Raw genomic sequence first — 27320 nt, forward strand, 5'->3', positions numbered from 1 at the left:
CATGAATAAAATAGCGTGGATAACCACGGCAACAGGCGTCAATTTGGCGCACTGTGACAACCACGGCAACATACATCAATTTTACAGGCTTTAATACAGGTTTTACTGTACCTTCGACCCCTCCCCCCCCCATCCGTATACATGCAACTACATATATAGGTTTAGTTTTCCCTGTATGTATGAAACAACCAGGAAAATAAACTTTATTTCAGGCAAATGGAGCTTAACAAAATACAACAGAACGATAAGATTCACCCTGAAAGTGTAATGTTATTAACCTGTATAAACTTCACTTCTCACATTAGCAAACAATGATGAGATTCTTATTATTTTTTATATGAGCTTTGCAAGACACTATTGAATGATTTATGTAACAAGAAATAAAAAAAGGAACATTGAATTTTATTAATGCCAATTTGGATACATGTAAATAGTAGTTTATTTCATTGCACGTTTGCCAAGAGATATTTCTTTTTAGCATTCAGGATCTTAAGATATAACCAAGAAATTGGAATTAGTTGAATAGAGAATGAAACATTTATCCTAAAGAAGGAAACCCAGATCCAGTACATATCCGGGTACCATTACATGTTAGTCAAGAACCTTGACTGAATTATCATCTCGGACACTATCAGTGAAATCCTTGTTTTGATTGGCCAAGAAGCTTGGGTTTCTTAAGGTAACTGTCCGAAGACAACTTGTCAAGTCCGACAAGCTGTGTGAAATGGGACCTAGATCCACATCAAGTACTGGGTTTCCCTTTACTGAACATAACAAATAAAAAGCCATTCTTAGTCCCAGATATAGGTTTTCTTGTTTACCTACATTGCTGATTCCATAATATATGCTCTGGTGTCAATAGCTCTAATGTAATATCTGATAGTAAAAGATATTAAACCAATCTAAAGCCTTGCCAAAACCTAATCCTTTTAACTTCACAATATCCAGAACTAAAACCCCTAACACCCCCTAAACATAACCAAACATATTCAACAGAAGAATAAGTATAATGATAATATAGCATATGTCAGGCACCAATTACTCAATCTAGTTGCCTATTCAATAACACACTTTATAATAATTACATAAGACAGGATTGAATGGCACAGGAAGAGCAAATATCAGATCACCTCAATTGCTTTAGGACAATCACTTAGATTCACCAGAATTGGATGAAATGGTTTGTAACCTTGGTAACGTCTGGAATCATCAGTTCCTGCTGACTGTCACATTGAATGTTCTGATGTCCATAGGATTGAGTGTCACATTGAAGTCTGGTGGAGTCACAGGAATGGGTTTGAAAGCTGGAAACGATTCAAATCAAAATTTATTTCAATCAATCAATCATAAAAATACAGGTATATACAAATTTGATAAAAAATGGAGGCCCTGGAATTATTTTTTAAACTTGTAGGTTGGGCAACACCATGATACAATTAAATACCTATAAGACATACATAAAGAGTAAACAACAAATAACAATGCAAAAAACAATGGGCTAATAAAGGGAAAATAAATAGAAAATAAACAAACAACAACTAATAATTATAAATCATAGTGACCTAGAGTGTGCTACTGACATAAATATCAATATGTGGGTCAAGTCAAAGTAAAAGCCTGGGAAGTTAAGTTTAAGGTCAAGTCCACCCCAGAAAAATGTTCATTTGAATAAATTAAGAAAAATAGATCATGCATAACGCTGAAAATTTCAACAAAATCGGATGTAAAATAAGAAAGTTATGAAGTTTTAGTTTTGCTTAATTTCACAAAACAGTGATATGCACATCCTGGTGGGTATGTAAATGAGGAGACTGACTGGCGTCATCCATTCACCATTTATTTCTTTCTATATGAGATGTGAAATATTCTAATTTTCTCCTCATTGTCAAGTGAAACAATGATTAATTCCTCCCTAAACATGTGGAATTAGCATTGTTTAATACTACATGGTTCAGTCAAGCTGGTCATTATTGTCAAATCAGTAAAAATTAAACATTGTACAATTCAACAATAAAAAACAAAAGAATTATTGGGTGAGGGACGCCATCGTCTGTCTCATTTGCATGTCACTGAGTTGTGCATATCACTGTTTTGTAAAAAAAAAATAAGCAAAACTTTAAAATGTCATAGCTCTCTTATTTTACATAGGATTTTGATGAAACTTTCAGCGTTTTGCTAGATTGGTTTTTCTCTATTTATTCAAATCAACAGTCTCCTGGGGTGGACTTGACCTTTAAATACAGATTCAAAATCATGGTCACTAATGTAAAGCAGAATCATTATGATGATCACTCTCATTTGTCATCGATCATCAGGAACATCATTACCACATCAACACCATACAATTTATTCATCTATTTATTTATATAAATTAAATAAATAAAGAAAGAAAGAAAGAAATAGAATCACTATGATGACAACTCTCATTTGTCATCGATCATCAGGAACATCATTACCACATCAACATCATACAATCTATTTATCTATTTATTTATATTAATTAAATAAATACAGAAATAAAGAAATAGAATCACCGTGATAACTCCTCTCATTGGTCATCTATCATCAGGAACATTACCAAGATCAATACCATATGATGATTAATTGTTGTCATCATCATCTCTGCGATCATCATTAAGTTATCATCATCACTGTTTTCACCGTTGTCGTCGTGAACATCATCAAAACATAATCCTCATTGATTGTATCATCACCATTGCCAGTGTCGTCATCATCACCACCATCATTATCATCAACATCATCATCACCATTGTCAGTGTCGTCACCATCATCACCACCATCATTATCATCAACATCATCATCACCATTGTCAGTGTCGTAATCATCATCATCACCATCATTATCATCAACATCATCATCATCATTATCATCAATATCATCATCATTCTTCCCCCTGGATTTATAATATATATTATAATAAATAAACAGACATACTTAAAAACAACTGGTTATGTTATAACTTCACATTTTCTATCCTTGCAGTAATGTAATCAATAAACAAATGAATACAAACCTTGCGGTGTTGTGGTTGAACTACCCACAATGCTCCACTGCAGACGATTGACACTCTTCAAGAGCTGATTGGCTGCTAGCGATAGTTCCTCTACATCTGATATACTAAAGGGATTGAATAGATCCTGCACAAGGATTTAAATGTTCAGAAAAACAAAAAATTTGTAATATTTTTTCTGGGGGCTGTCAAATACAGCATTCCACTAGATTACAAATAGTTGGACGAATTTTTTCCCTTCAACGGTGATGGATAGATGACATATAATTTTTAAAAATTTATTTTCATATTTGAACTGCACTCTAGAGTATCTACAATGAAACAAAATTTCAAAGTCTTTAAAAGATTCGCACAATGTTGAAGATATTATACCATTACGGTATCAAATCTTGAATTCAATCACATACTTATGTGCTTCAAAAATAATATTTAACCCTAAAAGAGCCGGGTTATTTGGACCCATCTCACAGCCGGGGAGGGGCAGATTCCGCCCCCTCCCCCTGGGATCTCGGCCTTCGATTGCGCAAGCACCGTGAGAATTTGCACAGTGGTAGTGTGCGACATAATCTACAAGGCTGTATGGTTAATTTTTTTTTAAATAAGATTTTTCATTTAATGAATTAATTATGCTAATTCATTCATGAAATAAAACATGCTTCCATCAGCTATCATACTGCCTCAAAACTGCTAATTTTCTATTCACAGACTCTTTGTAGGATACCTGACCAAATGTACTTCAAAAAAATTTGGTATCGCAATTTTTTCTTATGTATTTTATTGTTTTTTATAATTTGTGCCACAGGACCTTGGAAGATTTCAATACAGGGCAGCTTCAGTAACTCACATTTAGTACATATTGTGACCTTCTTCCTTTTAAAATAATAGGGTAGTATACTATCCTACATTGAGAAATGGAGGCCAAATATAATTTCCTGAAAAAGATTTACATAGACACCATTGTATTAGCTCGATGGTTAAAGGTAAATGCCAGTTTTGGTAACGATATCAAAATGAGTTTGTACAGAATCCAATGAAATGACCATCTAAGTGTCTGTTTGTATAAATAAAGAATATGTGCCAAAGGATTCTGGAAGAAATTGTGTAATTGCTGAGATATTAGCAAATAAGCACAGGATTCGGGTTAAGCGTCGGGCACGACATTCTAAGCAATAATAATACACTGTCCCATGTGCGCTTATCTGTGTTGGTGATCTTCAGTGTGAATATTTTTCAGCGTAGATTTCAAGATTTCACAAAGTTCAGTTTATTGACTGTACCAGATCTAGATCCTTGATGATATTCTGACAATTAAGTCTTGTTTAACAGACTTTCTCATGAAATCAGTGTTTACTTCAACTACTGGCATTTCTCTTTAACCAGACTCCTACTATGTTACTAGGGCCCTATTACTAAAAGCTTAGTGATTAATTTTCAGGCTTATTTTATGTCTGATCACTCATAAAACTAAGCCCTATGATCAATCACAAGTTTTTATATCATAGGGGCCCTTGGTTCCCTTATGTGATTTGTACGATTATTTGCAATGATCACTGTGTCTGATCGATCGTATATATCAACCATTATCATGATCACTGTGTCTGATTGATTGTAAATTTCTCTTTAACCAGATATATCTCATAGTAGGATCAATGGCTTCCTGTGAAATTTTGAAAAATGAATGAAGAAACGTGGTCTGCATATTACGACCTAGTTTCCCTACCTTGAGAGAAACGGTAACCGGTTTAGAGAAAGCCTTGTCCTCTCCGGCCTCAAACTGATGCTCTAGCCTGAGGAGGATCACGTTTGGTTTGAGCTGTTCCAGGGTGAGTAGATGGACGTTGGCTGGGAGAGTTCGGCTGATAAAAGACGACTGCAGGTAAATGAATGGCAAAATGTTTTGGGTTGGGAAGTTTCATATTGGTTTTATTTTCCACTCACAATATTGCAAACATACATTAAAGATTAACTTGAGTTCTCGGTCCTGTATGATAAAGATTTGTTACGATGAACAATTTCTATAATGTGTTTACTATCAGCCAATCAAATTGAATGATTTCAGCAGCCTAAACTATGATTACAAGTTGTGTTATTATAAAGTTTTATGAAATTACCCCCTGGTTGTTGCTTTGTATATGGAGCAGTCTATCTCAAGGTGGTTATGAAAGGCTGTCTATAGAACTGTAAAGCGATGGAATTGTCAACATTTTTCTGAAGGCAACATGCACACCATGCAGCCAGAGATACGCATGAATGGAAATTACAAATTGTCAGCTTGACAGTCTCAGCTCTTACTTCTAATATTTTGAATTTTATGGCAATTGAATAAAAATAGCAAGTGTTCTGTGACAGTACAGCAAAACGAAATCAACGGTTTGCACAAAAATACATTGGTAACGAAATGGAGTACCGGTAGTCAATAAGCATAAAGAAAAGAGAAAAGGGTTGATGAATAATGGAAACATAAGAGACTTACAGACACGGGTAACTGATCTCCTGTTGCCGTGGAAACATAGAAATACGGCTTCATGTAGAGTTCCTCCCCGAGTGTTCGCTGGATGTAAGCGGCTTTCTTGGGTGTTGTCAAGGTAACGGTATGGGTTCCCCTGACCATGAGACCGTCACCATACTGACCGGTCTCGTTGAGAGGTTCACCAACGCCACGGTTGTCATCCTTAAGTATTCTCCGATGGATCTGAATTCAAAAGTGAAAACGAGGGCGCCGTAACACAAAGGTTAGCGATTAATCGCTAAATGAAATGACCAATCAAGATCCTCGTTGCAAGCGTATTTTGCTAAGTAGACTGAATATGAACCAATCAGAATTGTTCTTTGAAATTAGCGATCAATCGCTAACCTTTGTGTTACGGGACCAAGATCACTTTTTCTCAAGATTCATGAAGAAGGGTGTTCTCTGTAAAGCAAATGAAAACCCTGCCCCCCCCCTCCAAGGTGACACACTAACATGTACATAGCACATATATTTCATTCTTAAGGACAAGGTTTGCAAGAGCTTACCCAATTTTTAATATTTAGCAGTTCAAAGTTACGGATATTACCTGTTTCAGGAAAAAGCACACAATTTACCATGTACTTTGTATTGTATGGATAATAGGTGTAATAATCAAAACTGTCAAAAGCAATCAGGGATAGATTGGTCAATCCAACTTCTATGGTAAATATTATGGAGTAAAATCTTTCAGAAAATACCAAAAAGTGAATATGACCATTTTGACCATAACTACTCTTCATGTCTGTCTACTGAAAGTCACACAGTGCAACTCTTTGTGGGTTTTGTGGTGCCTCGTCACCACTGGAGGCGATTTCACCTAACAAGTGGCAACATAAACATATTAGACCTGTCAATTCCTTTAGCAAACATAAAAAACATAGCTTCTTGTTGATTTCAGGCTCAGTCATAGATGAATGCTTTTGTTAAAAAAACAAAATCAAAGAACTTGATTAGTTTATTTCCAGCATATTTATTTCTTGGACAGTTAAGAAAATACAAAATGTAGACAGAATTTATAGAAACTTTAATAGAGGGGATGATCCCCCCAAAAAAAAAATGAGGGTGGACACACCACGCCCCATTTGACAATTTCTTACCATTATTTCCACAGATCCATTGCTAAGACTGCTACCCCCCTGGGATCGGTCTGTCAATACTGTGAACTGAGACATGGTATCCTGGAAACAAAAATTGAAAAAAAAAGAAATCCAAACAATGTGATTCAAATTGACATGGAGGGGTTATAAAAACAACCAAGAACAACTTTGTTTCAATAATCAAAAAATGAATCAGTTCAGGTACATGTACATTTATCATTGGTTTTGGGTCTCATATTAAGCCAAGTCGATGCAATGACATCACTTATAATAATCAAATGAAGACCACGATTTGAAGAACAATAAAATAAATTGTGTTTGTTAGGAATTCATAGTACAGATCTTATACATGACTGAGATTAATACCAGTGAATATGCATATTCATTTTGTCAATATGAATAATAAGCAGAAGTGAGCTTGCATTCATGAAAGTAGTAAGCCCTGTATATACATGTACATATATAATATAGATGCTGGATAAATGAAGTTGATCTGAACATGTACATTTATCATTGGTTCTGGGTTTCATATTAAGCCAAGTCGATGCAATGACATCATTTATAATAATCAAATGAAGACCACGATTTGAAGAACAATGAAAAAAATTGTGTTTGTTAGGAATTCATAGTACAGATCTAATACATGACTGAGATTAATACCAGTGAATATGCATATTTATTTTGTCAATATGAATAAGCAGAAGTGAGCTTGCATTCATGAAAGTAGTAAGCCCTGTATATACATATATAATATAGATGCTGGATAAATGAAGTTGATCTGAACTGGGCCATTCAATAAAACAGGCATATTTGACCCCACAAGTAGGGTATTCCTTAAATGACTTCTCTCATATTTTTTTTAATGTAATACTTCTGAATTATTACATCCAGAGTAAGTCATCAATTGAAGTTAGAATTAAGAAAAAATTACGTTTAGAAGGATTTATTATTATTGGGTTTTTTTTTCACCTTTTGAAGGCATCATGATTGAATTACGATTGTGGGCGCGTCGTGGTCTAGTGGTTCTGACTCTCGCCTTTCAAACAGAGGGTTGTGGGTTCGAATTCTAGCCATGGCGTGTTTTCCTTCAGCAAGAAATTTATCCACACTGTGCTGTACTCGACCCAGGTGAGGTGAATGGGTACCGACAGGAAGAAATTCCTCAAAAAGCTGTGTGCACCAGAATTGGTAGACTAGCCTAGCAAGGGTAATATAGAAGCATCTAGCAAGGTGGATACATGCGCTATACAAATCCTATATTATTTATATATTTTTAATTGAAATGAATTAAATTCCAACTACAAAATGTTTCCTAAATTGATACTTACATTGATATAGATTCTACTGTTGATAGGATAGTAGTTGCCAGCTACAGGTTCACTGTTGACGTATGGATAGTCTTCTCGTTGATACAAACTTTATTAAAGAAAAAATAGTTAAATCAACAATTAACCCATTACACACCGGATCCAAGAAGTCCATGTATTTAGACAATGAGACTTATAGAATTCAGTAGTAAACTGGTCAAAAGTCAAGTTCTTCTACAGGCAAAGATGACTTGAATTTATAGAAAATCCAATAAGCATAGCACTGAAATTTTCATTAAAATATCGTGTAAAATTCATTATTTTTTTTTCTTTCCCAGGCAATCTGTATTTGTAATGTATTCTTGTTCCTCCCCTCTTTGTACTCATGTATTTGCTTTGTAAACTTGATCTTTGTCAAAATACCAAATAAAATAATATTAATGATCATAAAAATCAAAAAGTTATTTTATTTCAATGTCTTATTTTCACAAAACATTGATATTCACATACTGGCTGAAATGCAAATGAGGGAGTTGATGTTATCACACTCTCTCTATTTTTATATCAAATGAAATTTAATATAAAACATTTCACTAGCTTTTCTCCATTGATAAAAAACTTTTTTCATTTCTCATGGAACATCATTATCATAATTCAGTATTATTTGATAAAGAACTTCAGTATCATCTAGAAATACTGAATTTTAACCCTGATCTACCTCACTCACAGAAATCTCCCATAATTCTCCTTCCACTTCTTGACCATCCACATTCAGAAGAAATCAAGAACTGGAAGGAACTGTGGAAGTGCCGTGGCGGAGTGTTCTGAGGCGCCTGGCTATACATAGAAAGTCTGGAGTTCGATCCCCGGCCACGGCACCTATGCCCATGAGCAAGGCATTTAATCTACAATGCTCTCTTATCCTGCATTCAAATAAATGCTATAAGCATTCTTGGTAACTAGGTATGCACTTGTTAAAAAAATAAATAAAAAAAGAAGGAGGAACTAGTATCATGCTGGAAGAGTCGGTAACCCTTCTTAAGACAGAAAACGCTGACTGTAATGGATGACGCCAATGATCATTAATTTCTATAATTGCTATTTTACATTTTGGCATCCATAACACAAGATAACCTGTATATAAAATTTGCCACTCCCCCCACCCATCCATCTCCACCCTCCCCTATTCCTTCAGTATCATGACCTTCCCATTCTTCCTCTTTTATGACTTACACTCTCTTCATCATCTGTCTCCCATTAGAGTCTGTGTAAAACGTCTGATCAGATTCTATGTTGGTGTCAAATCGAGTGATGATCTCCTTGCCTAAACCGTCGCTAGGATGGATGAAAAAAAGATGAAGAGTGGTTAGAAATATAAAGGATGGTGGAAGACAAGAAGGAGGTACAAGTAACAGCAAATGAGATGTAGATGAAGAACAAGAGATGAAGAAAAAGACAGAGAGACAAAGGGTGAGAAAGAGATAGAGGGTAAAAAAGGGGAGAAGGAAATGAAGAATACATTGGCCTTGACCTTGTTTATGAAGCATTTATGAAGCATTAAAAGAAAAGACTAGCTAAGCTATGTTCCCATGTACATATCAATCAAATAGTTACACACCTTAGATACATGTATATTGATCAATGTCCTAACTAAGGACATTTGATACATGGTCTTTGAAACACGAGTTCAACTACTAAACCACGCACCCCATCGCTTACTGGAACAGGGTGGTCCCCATACAAAGCCTATGGGAATAATAGAATTTGGTAGTCAACAGGTTAATCCATTGCCTACTAGGGACAGGTGATTCCCCATACAAAGCCTATGGGAATCTAAGAATTCACTTGTTGATGGGTTATCCAACTGCCTACTGGAAACAGGTGGTCTTTGAACAAAGACTACAAGAATGACTGAATTTTGTAGTCAAGATAAAATGATTTAAGATTTAGAGAAGTCTTGACATGTATGTTTACATCTGGGGAATAGATTTATATGAGGCTATAATAGAGACTTGAACCCTAGGACTGATACATTAACATAACCACTGGACCACACAACCTCTGCTTACCTGATTGGGATAGGGCCAACTGTCCATGTAAACTCTGCTGAACTTTGACCTTTGTATAGTCTTATAACCTGACTCAACCATGGCGTGAACTGCTGCTGAACCTCTTGTACAACATCACCCTGAAAAAGATGAGTTTTTCACATTGTGTAACCATTTCACATGTTCAGGAATTACTATCTTCATCATCATTATTACCATTACTTTAGAATCATAATCATCACTTTCCTCACCATGATCATCATCACCACCACCATTAAGATAATCCTCACCATTATCCTCCTCCTCATCATCATCATCTTCACTATCATAATCATCATCATCATCACCATCATCATCATCATCATTTTCATCATCATCACCATCATCATCATCATTTTCATCATCATCATCATCACCATCATCATCATTACCACCATCATCATCATCATCATCATCACCACCACCATCATCATCATCATCATCACCATCATCATCATCATCATCATCATCATCATCATCATCATCATTTTCATCATCATCAACATCATCATCATCATCATCATTTTCATCATCATCACCATCATCATCATCATCATCATTACCACCATCATCATCATCACCAACTCCACCACCACCATCCTCACCATCCCCATAATCATCATCAACATTATCATCAAAATCATTATGAGTAACACAATCAAGATCATCATAATCATCATTATCATATTAAAGCATTATAGATATACAGTGTATTTATCATCACAATCATCACCATTATCATCATCGCTATTGCATCATAATCATCATCGTCTATTATCATCATTATCATCATCATCACTACCAACACCAGCACCATCACCACTACCATCATTATCATTATTTCCGTTGTAATACCTTGACTACATTCACCATCACCGATGACCCACCATACAGCGGATAGGGGTCCGTTCTGTTCGGTCTGAAGATGTAAGCCCCTGAACCTTGTATCGACACATTGTTCCCCGTGCTGGAGTTATACCAGTAGAAAGACTGATTGACAAGGATGGTGATGTTTGATCCTAAGTTGCTCATTGACTTTAACAGACCAGTGTTTCCATCAAAGCCCAAACTCAGGAACTAGATAATAAATAAAAAATAATAATGAGTGCATTCCTTCCAATACTAAATTCTTACCAAACATATTCAAATTTGAAAAAAAAAATATATGGGCACAGATTCAAACGTGATAAAACTATAGAAAACAAATTATAAAAGCTGTGTATGAGCAAAATGTATCCAATTCATTGACAGTACATCACATTGAAAACAGGTGGAACTATTCTTATAAAAAAGGTGGAATAAAGATATCCATAAATTCAGTGTGAAGTACATGAATCATGAATAATCAAACATCATGGGTTGCCACGCAGTCAAGCTTAGCTTATAGTGGCAACCCCTGCAACCTTCTAATAATCGATGTTTTAATAGAAAATGCATTATTTTTTTTGTATGTTTTGCTTGTCAGTTATATGTATATTATTATTGTATTTTCTTTGTTAATATGTTCATGAAAAAGTGTTGCAGAAACCAATAAATGAAATGATTTTGATAGAGTGTGAACTGGGGTGCATTTCATGGAAAAAAATAATCTCTGATTTTCACTGAACATTGTTACAAGCTACTGCAAATGCTTGGATCTGATTGGCTAAAAATAAATCAGACAATGTGAATGGTACTACACTTATAGCCCATGAAACTCACCTCATTAGAGATGGACACGTCTTCACTAATTAAATTTGTAGTAGAAGCTGGTCGGCTTTGACGACTTGCCTTGAGACGGGAGATCAAATCTGAAAGAACGTGAAGGAATGAGAATGTTGGGGTTTTTTGTGAAAATGTATTTTGCAGGTAACACTACATCACAATACACTGTGTGCATAGCGTACTGTGACATACTACATGTAGGTAACACCAGTGGCAGATCCAGGATTTTCCAAAGGGGGGGGGGCACATTTTTCTGAGGACAAATTTGACAAGCAAAAAAAAAAAAGGTTTTCAACCAAAAATTAAGGATATTTCGTCCCATAAAAAATTTGACAAGCAAAAAAAGACTTTTTTTTTTAAGTTCTTCATTTTCAAAAGGGGGGGCGCACTTCTAAATCAAATTACAAATTTTAATTTTGCTTCTCAAAAGGGGGGCACAGGCTGGCTGTGCCCCATCCCCCTGGATCTGGCAGTAGGTAACACACATAATATTTGCATCATGTGCTGATACTCAAAGTGATTCATACTAATAGCCAATTGTATGATGGAGAGTAGAGCAGGAGAATAGAGTAGACTCTCGTACTCCTGCTACTACTCCATTCGCCTACTCAAGCCAACCTTCTCTCACCTACTCAAGCCTGCCTACTACTCAGCTTTACACTCCTTCTGGTTTACAGTCCTTGTTAAGGATGACACTCATTTTGAAAATCCCACTCTACTTTCAAACCTCCACTTTCTCGCCTTTCCAATTAACCTCCATTTCTATCCACTTCTCCTATCTCATCAATCCCTCCAGGACTTTACACATGATGTACCATAAACCACTACCGCAATTGCCAGTATTAGCACCTACACAACCCAATGGAATAACATGGTGTAATACTGACCACTGTGAAATCAGAAAGAGCAGAATACAGAAAGCCACTGCCCAGGAAAAACGCCTTGCATTGATACTATCCATCATTATCATCATGATCGTTTTTATTATCGTTATTTTAAAGTGAAAATATAGCAGGAGAAAAAAGGTGGAAGAGGAACAGGGAGATAGAGGAGTAGTAACAGAAAGGAGAGGAGCAGGAAGATGAGCAAACATGTAGCAAATAAAGTGATATAAAAGGAGACAATGAAGGAACAATGAATTAAGAGAAAATAAGACGAATAGAGTGAAAGCACCAATCTTAGAGCAGAATACAGAAAGCCACAGTCCAGGAAAAACGCTTTGTATTGATACCATCCATCATTATCATCATGATCGTTTCTATTATCGTAATTTTAAAGTGAAAATATAGCAGGAGAACAAAGAGGAACAGGGAGATAGAGCAAGAGGATGAGCAAACACATAGAAAATATTAAGAGAAAGTGATGTTCAAAAAGACAAAATAGTAATAATGATAATAATAACATTTTATTTACCCAGGGTAGCCACTTCAGTTAGAAAACTTCTCTACCAGCAGGTCCTGCATAAAATAATATGTTATCATTACCCTTCTCCAATCTAAATGCTGGGCGCCTAGCAAGAAGGCAGACAGTCCCATTTATATTAAAGTCTTTGGTATGATTCAGGCCAGGATTGAACCCACGACCTCCCGTTCATGACGCTCTACCACTGAGCCACCATGCCCGGTTAAGTAGGAACAATGAATTTGGAGAAAATAAGATGAATAGAATGAAAGATACAAGCCAATATCTTACTCATTGATGATGCTGTGATGTGGTATGTGGTATATCCTAAGGGTGGAACGGAAGCCATGAAGATGAGTTCTTTGGTAGCGTTCCCTCTATCTCTCCTCACGCTCTTAGTACTGGCTGTTACATCTTGAATCTAAACAAGTATAAATAAAAACATTCATCTACTAAATATATAATGTTGAAGGTATATTACCTGAATTTCATTTTAACCATCAAATACTAGAATATGTAATGGATCGAAGGTGTAGGGTTCTTTTAGAAATTTCCTGTGACTTTTCATAATAGACCTTACAAGTATATGGCGTCAAAATCTAATAGCGCCCTCCCTCAGAGGATATAAGTATATGCATAAACTGAGTTGTCAGAGATGCGCCAGCTGTGGATCACCAACGCATGCAAGGGAATTGCTTCAGCCTCTATGATGATGCACAAGGTCTATACAGGTATTCCACAATCACTTTAGAGGCTACGGTTATAGCATATGCGTTAGACTTACTAAGTTTTTTACGAACAAAATCTAAGCTTTCAACTTAAGCAACTAGAGGACCTATGATTTAAAGTCATTTCCAAAAGACTTTGTCATCCAGGAATAAATCATTATCAAAGGGAGCTAGTAAATTAATCCATTGCCTACTGCAACCAGGTGGTCCCTACACAAAGAGTAGGCTAAGTCTCTATGAATCACATGATTCAGTATTCAACAGGTTAATAATAATAGGCATTTATATAGCGCCCTCTATCTAGAAATATTCTATTCCGAGGCGCGTTGTTATTATTATTATTACCCCGGCTTTAGCTCGAGCTGCCTCTCAGCGCTCATGCATTCAAGGAATTAATCCTGCCGGGTACCCATTCACCTCACCTGGGTCGCGTGCAGCACAATGTGGATAAATTTCTTGCTGAAGGAAATTACACCATGGCTGGGATTCGAACCCATGACCCTCTGCTTCAAAGTCAGAGGACTTATCCACTGGGCCACAACGCTCCACAGGTTAACTTTATTTTAAATCTAAGATTAATTTGAAGAGATATCATGCATTCTCAACTTCTGCAAGAGCATCATCCCAATGACCAGATCAAATACATAAATATAAACTTAAGCTGAATATCGATCACACTGGAGATCACCAACCCAGATAAACACATGTTGCAATGTATCATCATTGCTTGAAAATAAAAAAGACTCTACACCTGGCTAGAATACCATGCTTATTTTGCTACTTTCTTTTCAATCACACCTTTTCTACCAGAATCAGTTGGCACATATTTTCATTCACACATCCAAACTTGGGTGGTTATTCTGCTCAGAGTTCTTTTGAGGTTATCACAATCGACAACATTTTGGCCCGAATTCACAAAGGTGGTTTTGAAAACCCACGGTTCAGTCCATGGTTTATGCAGATTTCCTGTATAAATTACGCTTAATTTAGCGCGTATCTGTCGCGTGTATAAAAATGTCCAATGCTTGTGAATGCTGATTTGTCACAGTGCGCCAAATTGAAGCCTGTTACCATGGTTAGATACGCTATTTTATTCATGAGCCCACTGTTTGAAGAGTGGACTCATGAATAAAATAGCGTATTTAACCATGGTATCAGGCGTCAATTTGGCGCACTGTGTCAAAAGCGCGCATTAGAACTGGACATTTCTTACATATGCGCCCGATACGCGCTAAATTAAGCGTAATTTATACAGGAAATCTACATAAACCATGGACTCAACCGTGGGTTTTCAAAATCACCTTGGTGAATTCGGGCCTTTATATTTAATGGAGGGGAGACTGTGATAGCACTCCAGGGGCCCGTTGCAGAAAGAGTTGCAATCGATTGCAACTTGCGATTGATTTTTTGACTTGCGTTTAAACGCAACTCTTTCTGCAACAGGCCCCAAGACATGCAAGGAAATAGAGAGAAGATATTGGTTTACCTGACTGGTCACCGTCATATTATTCGGACCCATAACGGTGTAAGCAGCTTGATTGACAGGTAGCCTGATCGGTGACATCACTGATCGACCAAGAGGATTGTATACCACCACCGTGAACTGAAATGAAAAAATGAAAATCCATGTTTTATTGTTCAAAATAGACATGAAATGAAATATTCTGAAACCTGCTATACTAAAACCACAAAAATGTAAATTTTAATCTACAATTCATTCTCTCTTGCACCCTCTCTGTTGCAACCTTTCTCTAGCTTCCCCCTCTTGTTTCTTCATTTCTTCTCTCCTTACTCTTTCATTTATCTAATTTTACATCTTATTTCTATCAATCCTCATCCCTTTTCTCTAATTACGTGTTTCCTTCCCCCAGAAATATTGTATTCCCCTCCCCTCTCTTATATACTGACTAAATCTTCCTCTATCTTTCCACTCTGCCCTCTATATTCCTCTCGCTGCATCCACTTTGCCCAAGATTTTTTTCTCTCATCACTTGACAAATAGTAAACTTTTCTCTCAAATGCGTGTTAAAAACAAGAAATTAATCCTACAAAGATTGAATTTTAACTTTAGCTAATGACAAGTTGATTGAAAATCTTATTTGGCAGCCAACAAGAATACTGACTCTGAATGAAAGATTATGTCACTTCAAAGATGAAACCTGAATTTTTTTAAGGAGTGGGACACAGTGAGTTGAAAAAAAATATTTCAAAAGCTATCTAAACATCTAGAAATCTATCTTGGTAATCAAATAGCAACATACGAGTTGTATTTGGTGCTGTGCATCCATAGGAATCAACTTATATACAAGGTGGCAGAGACTCTCTCATCTAATATAGATATTGATAGTATACATGAGGTGAAAGATAAAATGATCCATAGGTCATTCATTCCATCTTTCACCGAATGAAGTATTTTGTCCATTGCATGAATGAAAAGAACAGATTCTTCTTCATATGAAATTTAGGAATTTCAATGCAAAATATGCTTATGCAGTGTGAGCTCGGTCTTTGATTATCGCATACATACAACATACACTCTGCAAAAACATAAGTGGTTTTACCTAAATCTCTTTAATCCTAAATAAATATTGACAGTAAAGCCTGACCACTTCTGTTGCTGCTGTAATTATACCTAATGCACTTGGGTCTCAGTCAATAGAATGTGTGTTTTCATGGCATTTATAGTTTCTACTAGTGTTCCTTCAAGACTTACAGAATTTTGTGTTTCCGAGGTTGGGCAGATGCTGATGTTGACGTAGTTACAATGATCAGAGGTGACGGCCATGTTGAAACCAGACCTTTGAGAAATATCACTCGAGATTGCTTCACTGATCAATGCCTGTAGCAAACAAAGAAAAAGAAAAAAGGAAATTATTGATAACAAAGAAGGACTTAATGGGAGATTGCAAGTTCTGTATTGGTTTTAAGAGCATGAAGAGGGCTGGTGATTCGAAATCCTACAATGGATTTGATTTAAGGGTTATGATAAGATTAGCTAATTGCATTCAAGTGATTAATAATTGTCTAATATTGTCTTTATTTCAAGACAGGTATCATTTGATTTTTCCCTCACATTACATTTTTAGCAAAAAGTTCAACTATCCCATTTTATGCAAACACTTTGGACATTTCTGCTGGCAGCCCCCCCCCCCCCCTCCTTAGAATGAACAAAATAATTGTTAACGTAGATCTCTTTATCATTAAAACAAAGAAAGAGTCAAGTAAAGATAGGAAATGGAATATTGAAATTTGTTTACTTCCCATAAGTCTAACACAAAGAGTTAGACCATGGCCAAGGTTAAAGGGGAATCCAGCCTTGGCCATAAAATGTTGTGTCGGGAAGGAGAAAAATAAATTAAACAGAATGGTGAAAGTTTGAAAGAAATTGGACAAGAAATAAGAAAGTTATAGCTGCTTTAAAATTGAGATCACTTATACTATGTAGATTTCAAATTGGCAACTCAGTAAGTAAATTATGACAAGGGGCAAGGACAACTTTCTCATAGGCCATGTACTTTATTATCAGGGATTTGTGGTTTTCTCCAAAGTACCCATTCCCCTGGGGCAGTAATCTAAATATAACCCAGGTAGTATATTGTTTTATGTCCTCATGAAAGAAAAATATAATTTGAAATAAAACTTTTGGGAAAAATGACATTTTAGTCAAAATATGTATTGGAGTACATGGAGGAATAGTCCTTGCCTTACATCACTATGACATCCCATATGCGGCCAATTTGAAGTCTCCATGGGTATAGTGATTGCCAATATTTACAACTTTTAAAAATTCATAACTTTCTTGTTGTTTGTCCAATATTGTTCAAACTTTCACCTATCAACTTGTCTGATTTTTATTTTCCTTATAAAAACAATTTTTTATTTGGGTTGGATTCCCCTTTAAAACAGACATTAGAATACTGGGCTCAATGTTTAACTTCCCACATTTCAGCAGTATCTGAATTAATCTTTCTCAAACAAATGTTTACAATTCATTATTATTATAATTATTATCAGTATTATTCAGTATTCTCACCTGACATTGCACTCTACCTATGGAGAGTCTTTTAGCATAATCATCAGCTACATGCTGCTTCTCTGTGCCACTGCAAATTAAACAGAAAAAAGAGAATTAAACAGCCATGCTTTTTTTTACAAGTGTATGGCAAGCCATGTTGTCACCTAAGCCTGTCTAACACTAAGCGATCCAGTGCAATGCAATTTTTCAAGTTTTGCATTTTCAGTTTACATTAAATATGAAAGTTCCAAGAAGAAAAATTATTGTATTTAAATTTTGGCATATTGTTAGGAAAACTAAAATCGTACTTTTACTTTGCAGCAAACCCTATGGTCAGAGTAAAGTCCAAATCAGTTTCAAGTCGCAGCTGATGATGACGTCATTACAATTTGGAATTGAATTTGTTTTTATTCATTCAGGGAGGCTCTTACTGGACTGAATTTCAATAGTCCTGCCACTATTCTGAACCCTGATCCGTAATATTTTATTAATTGGAGTGTCCATATCAAATGTTATCACAATTAATTTGAAATTTGGATCACAATGAATCACATAGTGTGTGACAGGCTTTATTCACATTTCTTTATATATAGAGAATTAAATTTTTTGATTAAATAATTTATTCATTAACAAAACAAAATTTTCTACTATCAAATAATAAAATTTGAATAATTCATGTTGGTAACAAAGTGGCAGTTCTTCAACAAATAGGATTAAATCATAAAATGGGTTGCAATACGAGTGGGTCACTACATTATCTTAAAGTACAGTACATGCTCATGTTTGTTTCTATTCTTCCCTCATGCATATTTATGGTTTCATACTTCATTTGGATAAGAATTCAGTACAATCTATATCCCAAAAATGTATCCCCAAAAAATTCAGTCAATCTATATCCCAAAAATGAAAACTCTTAAAGCCAAGTTCAAAACTTGTATAGAAATCTAATTTTGATAGGAAATGATTGGAAGCAATCCTAAAGTGTTTATCATATGCCTCAATGCTTATTTAGATAAACAAAGTTTAATTACACATCCTCTCCTGATGTAGCTAACACATAAAACAACAAGTGGGACCACGTTATAAACACACAAGCATTTTCAGCTATTTTTCTGGTCTTCATTAGCTACGGGAATTCCAGGATGCGGTAGTCAATACGCTAAACATAAATAAGATAAAAGATGTGCAAACTTACGTGACAGCATCATGGTGCTGAGCTACAGCCATGGCTTCTCCTAGTAAGAAAAAAACATCATCATAATAAATCTCAAAATATTATTAATATTAAGAATTTCACTGCTTCAGAATCCCAAAGAGATCTATTCTCTGCAACTATTTCAAAATCTGCCCATAGTCTTCCCAAACCCACAATAGCAGGAAGTGGCATTAATGATAATGCTCATAAAAAAGAAAAAAAATCATTCTCAGTGCATGTAGAAACATTTTGATACAAGAATAAATAGCATCTTTCCTTCAAATGAGAAAATTTCCTTTTAATTCTAATTCAGGATTTGGAAACTCATTTTACAAGAACTAGTACCTTTCATACAAAAGAGAAAATGCACTTTCCTACTTATTCAGGATTTTGGTGCAGACATTGTGTTTTTTCCCTCTGGTATTGGGCCAATTGTGGAGCATTGTGGCCCAGTGGATTAGTCTTCGGACTTTGAAACAGAGGGTCATGGGTTTGAACCCCAGCCATGGCGTAATTTCCTTCGGCAAGAAATTTATCCACATTGTGCTGCACTCGACCCAGGTGAGGTGAATGGGTACCCTTGAATCCTTTAGCGCCTACATGGACGCTCAGCTACAGCTGGGGTAATAATAATATACCAAATATATTTCAGAGCCTTGAGCACACAATCAATGTGGATTTGGCGCTTTCGAAATACCCTATATTATCATTATTATTTTAAAAAACTTTGCTACATTATTTTTATATTTACTTAGACTTTCTGATGATGATTGTGTATTCTTGAGAGATTCCAACTGCTTACAAACCTGCAGAAGAAGAAAAGAATCAAATCTCAGCACCATGTTTGTTATATGCCATAGAACACTCCTGGCACTAGAATAAAAATCATCCCATTACGAATGAAAAAGCATCACTGTCATCCAGTGTCGTCAATATTAAAGGGATTGCCGGCTATGCACCTCCATTGCTTATTTATCATGAATCCTTGCTCTAACCTCTCCATAACTAGGACCAGTCCATTTTGTTGCCAACACCCATTTTTACTCATCACACGCTTTTGGGAAGGAAATGTGGGCCCCAATTTTATGGCAGAATAAAATAAACTTTGCAATGAATCCATTTACCTGGAGGATGTTGTTAGATTCCCTGACGTAGCCCTTGATGGATGGACGACTCACAAAATATCCGCTCCAGAAGTTATGAGGGGCGTCACCGTAGGGCATGAAATCTTCTTTCTTGGTCGTCCATATCTTGTTAGCGTTGTTCAGGTTGTAGACGTAGCAAGATGGGGTGGAGTAAAGTAGATGGATGCCTGTCTCATCCTCCTACATATCAAAGAAAAATAGCATCAAATGCAAGCAAATGTTATAAAATAAATATATATGGTGATAGCCATGTTGTCATGTCCATTGTAGGATAGTTATAGCATTTAAAGGGGAAGTTCACCCTGACAAAAAGTTTATTGTAAAAATAGCAGAAAAATAATAAAAAATATTGCCGAAGGTTTGAGAAAAATTCATCAAATAATTAAAAAGTTATTCGAATTTCAATTATTTGATTTGTGACGTCATATGCGAGCAGCGTTCCTACATAGCGAATGGTAAAAAATCAATGAAATGTCATTTTCTCAGAAAATTGAAAATGGTTTTCACTGTAACTTTTGTATATCAATAGACAAATCGTTTCACACCCAATCATGAAAATAAAACAAAATTAAGTCATCAGGAACCATACAAAATTTGAAATTCATACATTTTATATTACATAACACATGGGGCAGCTGCTCGTTTATGACGTCACAAATCCAAAATTTTGAACTCTAATAACTTTCTTACTCTTTAACGGATTTTCCTCAAACCTTCACCAATATTTTTTACTATTTTTTCTGCTATTTTTACAACAAAGTTTTCTTCAGGGTGAACTTCCCCTTTAACCACATGTGAAATGATCAGTGAACTCATTGAAATGGAAACTGAAGGCCACCACGGAATAAACGCCTTTGTTAGGGTCTTGTGACTATTTCTTTTTCCAAGGTCTTTGACTTCACCATATAAACGTCATCCTGATCCCATCATCATCATCATCACCATCATCACAATAATCATAACCATTAATATATCATCGCCATCATCACAATCATCAGCATCATCATCATAACCATCATCATCATCACCATCATCACTATCATCACCATCATCATCATCGTCGTCATCATCATCATCACCACGACCATCACCATCACCATTATCATCATCATCATCAGCATCATCATAAACATCATCATCATAACCATCACCATCATCACCATCATCGTCGTCATCATCATCATCATCACCATCATCATCATCACCACCACCACCATCATCACCTTACCTTTGCATTGACATATTTGATGAGTTTATCAAGGTTCTTGTACCAAGCATTTGCATTCTCATATTGAAAATCTGACCCCATCGTCATGATGATGTTATTCGTCTGGAAGAACGCTGCCTGCAACACAACAATAAAAGATGAACCATTTCCAATGAATTCTGTAATTGCCATAGGTGTTATATAGGGACTGTTCCAGTTCAGTAGGCAATGGTGTATATATGTATTTGGAATGGATTGGATGTTTGCTTTTACCCAATTTGTGCAGATGAATTTGAATTGAATTTATCATACAGACTTTAAAACAAAACAAAAAGTTTCAATTTAAACAGTACAAATAAAAAAGCAAATAAAAGAACAAAAACGTAAGATATTAAGACATTGGAGATGAAGCCCCAAATATGCAGGCTGGTCTTGTCTACGGAAAATGCATGCTATAGCAAAATCAGCCTCTCTTCACAATAAAACTACAAGCAAAAAACAAAGGGCTAAAATTAATAATCTCCTCACCTGGTCCTTTGCATACTTTGTGAATGCTGCTACACGTTCATCAACATTGTAGTCAAATAGTCTTGGGTCATCCTGAAATATAAACAAGAAAATTCTTATTCACCAACTAGATAAGGATAGGATGGCTAGACTGGGTCTCGTAACACAAAGCTTAGCAACGATCTTAGAACATTTTTCTACAATTGATTCCATTGACTAAAATGTACAATCGATCGTTAAAATAAAGTTTACGATTAATTGCTAACCTTTGTGTTACAGGACAATGGTTTCATCTTGTTCTACATTCTGGTAATGATGATGTCCTTGTCTTTATTTTTGCAATATTTATACTAAAATGAGATACTTAAACAAAGTCTACGAACCTATCTGTACTTATGTACATGAACCCGACTAAAATATGAACATTCGTTTTACCAAACACATTCCCTCCTTTATATTATCACTATTCCTCATTTGTTCTCTCCGTCTGTCTGTCTGTTTGTCTCCCACACGCTCTCCCTCTCGTTCCATGGCCCAGGGAAGTGAGAGTGCTTTCCTTAGGGGTGATGCATGTATTATTTTCCATAGGAAGCACCCCCTGGAAATCTGGAAGGTATGCTAATAAATGGCAGAAATGTAACCAAAATGATGTACATTGTTTAAAGAAACCTTTAATTTTTTTGCTTTTCAAATTTTTCCTGGAACAAATTCACTCACCTTCTTTTTACAGCGAAACCTTTTTTTTCTCTCCTTCTAAAATTCAAACCATTTGTTCCCAGGGCCCCGTCACTGTCTCTTCATCTCTCTCTTTCATATTCTTGCTAATTGAATCATTTCATTTCAACTTGTTCTCTCCTTATGTCTCTTTCAGTCTCAGTGTTCCTGTCTTTTCCTATTCATCTCTTTTTATATATTCTTTTTTTTTCTTTCTATCTTCTCTCATTCCACCTCTCCACAGCTTTCACCTGCATCGGCGGGTCACTGCATCCCCTATCATAGCAGAATCCCGGCGGCGGACCGTATCCATTATAGAGGGCACCAAAGAAAAGATCAGCTGGACTACCAAGGTTGTCATTAGCATGCCAGACCTGTTCCATGGTTTTTGTATTCAGACGGTGTAGCTTATCATTGTAACTTAGCCTTCCAAAGAAGAAACCATCGAACCCCATCTAACAAACACAAACAGAAAGGTCAAAGGTCACATATGGGGTCACAACACATAATCTACCTGTATGGGAGGATCGCTGCAGCTCTGGTCGAAGCAAAATCCGGTGGGTGGACCATAGTGGGCATAGAGGGCGCCAAAGAAGAGATCGGAAGAACTACCGATGCTTGGGTTGCCATGCCAGATCTCTTCCATTCTCTTTGTGTTCAGACGGTGGAGTTTGTCGTTGTAGCTGAGCCTCGCAAAAAAGAAGCCGTCAAAACCCATCTGATGGATGTTAATGGTTTGGGATGAAATGGAGCAGAGAAATAATGGAAAGAAAAACATATAGCAAGGATGGTCCATTTGTGCATGATTGCTTTACTACTAGGGATAGAATTACTTTGGCTAATCATGAAAGAAACTGGTACTTGCTGAAGACATCACTATAGAACCTCAAAAAGAAATGCATATATGGTCAAATTAGCAATGAGTAATTTAAGCAAGCATGAAAAGCTTTGACTGGACACTGATCTCTAGAAAGCATGCTGAACATGATGAAAGCAAAGTTTATTTAAAAACTAGCATAGCAATATTTAAAACTGTAATAATATCTAGCTACATTGTACTTCATCATGAAGCAAAGAATATCATGAAGCATGTCATTTTTGCATTGAAAAGATGATTTTTTTTCAATGAAAATGAATGAATAAAAAGGCAAAAGATACTTTCTCTGAAAAAAAAAATGTTATTACCAATCGTACAGAGGAATAGACAAACATGGTTTAATCAAGAGATTCTGGGCCAACGACGAGTGACAAGCTGTCCCCAAAGGGGGTTTGTTTTGGGTAAGTAAGATGTCCTCTGAGGAGCTTGCCTCACCAAGGGATGTGCTCCATGACATTTTTTTCATATAAGAAAATCTTATCTCCGGCATGGTCTAGTTACATTTTCAAATTCAATTCAGTCCGCTTATCACGTAAAAATCACATCATTAAATATTGTAAACTGTGAAGATCAAATATGCTATCAATCATTCCGAAGTAAAAACATACTACATCGTCGGAAAATCAAAATATGAACAACTGTTGAAAAGAAAATACAAGTCAATACCCATTTTGGTAGTTCCTCTATGTGTGACAATTATTAACTGTTCACATTTTGGTACTCACCTGAGCGAAGAGAGAGGCCTGTTCCTTTGAATGTCCAAAGGGATCAATGTGCCAAGCCACCCTAGGGATGCCACACTTTCCAAAGGTATTTAAAAGGAATCTCAGGCCTTCGGACATCTGATCAATGATGGCGTTGTAATGGGTGCAAGCTTCATCATTCATACTCCATCCTCCGTTGATGAACTCAAGCCGACCTGAAATAAAATGCGACAATCTGTTAAGTGACTCTGATGTCAGATGAGAGCAAAATCAATCTAAAGTTCACACATGAGCCAAGTTTGTATTTGATAAATGAAACAATTCTTTTAATTATCTTGAGAACTTGAAACTTGTAATGACTTCTCTGAGCCTTGACCTTATCAACCCCAATATGATGGACAGGTCAGCTTTAAACTTGGTAGTGAGAATATCAAGTTTAAAGCTGACCTGTCCACCATTTTCACAATGACCTCTGTGACCCTTGACCATTGTCCTTGGGACCCAGAACCTGCTGAGATCACCTCAACTCCCATAGGCCAGATGCATACTTGGAAAAGGTTTGAACTGGATGGGTCACAAAATTCTTTTGCTGTTGTGAGAATGACAACAGAATAGATGGACGGACGACCTGAACACACATTTTACCTCCCCAACCATCTCTGATTGTGAGGAAGGCATTAAAAACATTTGAACACATCTTAGAATAGTAAGGTAGGGTCAGAGATCAGTATACTTCTGAGATGAAAGTCTCACCATCGTTGACAAACTGTCGAACTTGATACTGTGTTTTCTCGTCCTGCTGATGCCACCATCTCTCAAAGAATGCTGTCTCAACGTAGATGAATCGCCTCCCAGGATCCTTTGCAAGCTCGGAGATGACAGAATCCAGGATGTACTGCACTCCGGCATGCTGGATGCTGTTATTGGCTGTCAGGAAGATATAGTACAATTACTGTTATATAATTCCTATCATCATCATCATTATTATCTGTTTCATCATCACCATCACAATCATCATCTGATTCGTCATCACCATTATCGTCTGTTTTATCATCACCATCACCATCATCATCATCATCTGCTTCGTCATCACCATTACCATCTGTTTCATCATCATCATTATCTTTATCATCTGTTTTCTCATCACCACCAGCATCATCATCATCTGCTTCGTTATATTTTCTTCATCACCACCATCATCATCATCATCACTATCATCATAACCATCATCATCATTATCATCATCATCAACATCATTTACTTTCAGCATCCCCACTAACATCATCACTTTGATCAATAATAAAAGCTAAGAAGCAGCCAATATTAAAGATGAGATGGTATGAAGTCCATTCTGGTCAAAATGCAATTTACAATTATCTTCAATAAAGTTCAAATTATATTCAATTAGAATTGCCATGCAATCGTTATCATAACAGAGTACGATTGTCTGACCCTCCGAACAACAGCCATGAAGTTAAAAAGTCACAAATTTATGATTTCACATCTTTTGTTAGTAAAAAAATCTGTGAATATGGCTTTCATACCAAATGCCATATATTTGTGGTGGCACGATAGCTCAGTAGGTAGAACGGGGGTTTTAGTTTCCGGTGACCCGGGTTTGATTCCCACTTGGTGTGCTAGTGCCCTCTGGTAAGCATTAATCCTCATCACCAGGTCCCTCAGAGAGGACCTTAAGCCATTGGTCTTCTGGTTGCTTGCTTCCAAGCATTCATGCTTTCTAGCAATCAGGTAAAACATCACCACCATTTACCTTAGTTGCAAAAATTCTTCTTCTTCTGGAAACAATACAGGACACCGTCTGGTGTATTGCCGTACTGTCAATTCCAATTCAAATAAGAGGCTCCCTTAAAGTTTAAAAAATAAGTAATCATGATTTTACTGTGAAAAAAATATGCATTTGAGACAAGAGTCTGTGACTGGAGACTCCACACTCACACGTATTGCGAGGTTAGTATTTGTATACTAATACTATGCAGCCTCATTTAAAATACTGAACCTGGCAAAGATGTTTTCATATAAAAAAGCGATTTGCAAGGAATTTTCTATGATTATAGAGTAGAAAAATATACCTCCATATAGGTATTCATCTACAGTCTTGAGCCAACCAACATCATCATGAGTATGTGGGACTAGATGAACATTCACTCTGTCTGGCTTGGTTGGATTGCAGGACTGAAAAACAAAATGCACATAGCAATTCATATTTAGACATATAAGACAATATACCTCTTATCACTCATTCTATGAAGAAGGTTATGATATATAACATAACTTAACCTCTTAACATGTAGAATCAAGACACAGTCAATATCTAAGCAGAATTCCTGGATACAATATAGCTTTGGTAGCTTATCTTATCAATTTCTCGAATTTAGACCCTACTTTGTTTTTTTACAGTAAATCACATAAGATGGGAACAAATCCCAATAATATAACTTAAATAAAAAAGAAACATTGAAAAAGAAAGATCAGACTGAGTGATGTTTCTTTTTGATTTTGCTGAAATTAGATTGGGATTTGTGCCCATCTTAAGTGATTCACTGTAAAAAAAAATAAATTAAAAAAGTCAGTCACTGCACGCACGCAAGTGCACTGCAATTGCATTTTTTCAAGGTCTAAATTAAAATAACGAAGAAAGAGTGAATTCTCAATCATAAAAGCCTCGATTAACAAATTCAAAGCCTTATTTAAGAAACTCGCGTACACTTATTACAATCTGCATAATTACAGACGAGTTTGTCTGTAGACTGTAGTGTGCAAAAAATACGCTCCATTTTACAAACATGTTTACGAGCACGTGGGACTAGTTTCAAGCAAGACGAATAAAACATATAAAATCATTCCAAATAAAACACCATCTCATGTTAGATTTTGTTCTTCCAATAAGAATAGGGGGTCCTACCTGATATCCACACTTTGCTGATGACAATCCAGCCAATATCGACAAAATAGCTACTAGAAACACGTTATTATAAGCCATACTTCTCGCCTGTTGCCGATTTTCGTGATCTCGAAAAAGTCATGTGACACATGATAACTTATGATCATGTGACGAGATGGGAGTGGGCGTG

At 36.1% G+C, this 27320-nt stretch overlaps 1 protein-coding gene across 2 annotated transcripts; it reads right to left on the reverse strand.

Annotated features, from left to right (window-relative positions):
• Positions 1-27320, reverse strand: LOC121431785 (lysosomal alpha-mannosidase-like). 2 transcript variants are annotated; one of them, XM_041629485.1, is made up of 24 exons: positions 27152-27320; positions 26319-26421; positions 24982-25155; positions 24250-24443; positions 22899-23102; positions 21955-22026; positions 21448-21564; positions 20199-20399; positions 19826-19880; positions 19075-19114; positions 17898-17967; positions 16578-16703; positions 15351-15467; positions 13428-13557; positions 11733-11821; positions 10887-11108; positions 10014-10132; positions 9178-9279; positions 7966-8053; positions 6638-6718; positions 5505-5723; positions 4752-4901; positions 3035-3158; positions 1-1304 (listed from the first exon to the last, which is right to left on the reverse strand). In XM_041629485.1, exons 1-24 carry the CDS (start codon positions 27227-27229, stop codon positions 1210-1212), a joined length of 2970 nt encoding a protein of 989 aa, XP_041485419.1. In that variant the 5' UTR covers positions 27230-27320; the 3' UTR covers positions 1-1209. The 2 variants fall into 2 exon arrangements, with proteins under 2 accessions (XP_041485419.1, XP_041485420.1); XM_041629486.1 differs by lacking the exon at positions 22899-23102 and adding an exon at positions 23162-23365 and having other exon boundaries at positions 2-1304; positions 27152-27318.

This window comes from Lytechinus variegatus, chromosome 18 (genome assembly GCF_018143015.1).
Source record: "Lytechinus variegatus isolate NC3 chromosome 18, Lvar_3.0, whole genome shotgun sequence".
NCBI classification, from domain to species: domain Eukaryota; kingdom Metazoa; phylum Echinodermata; class Echinoidea; order Temnopleuroida; family Toxopneustidae; genus Lytechinus; species Lytechinus variegatus.

Coding starts and splice junctions, on each gene's coding strand:
- LOC121431785 (XM_041629485.1), bottom strand. CDS start 27,229: ATGGCTTATAATAACGTGTTTCTAGTAGCTATTTTGTCGATATTGGCT. Junction 23,103..24,249: donor AGGCCTCTCTCTTCGCTCAG/GTGAGTACCAAA, acceptor TGTGTTTGTTAG/ATGGGGTTCGATGGTTTCTT. Junction 3,159..4,751: donor CGGTTACCGTTTCTCTCAAG/GTAGGGAAACTA, acceptor ATCCTTGTGCAG/GATCTATTCAATCCCTTTAG.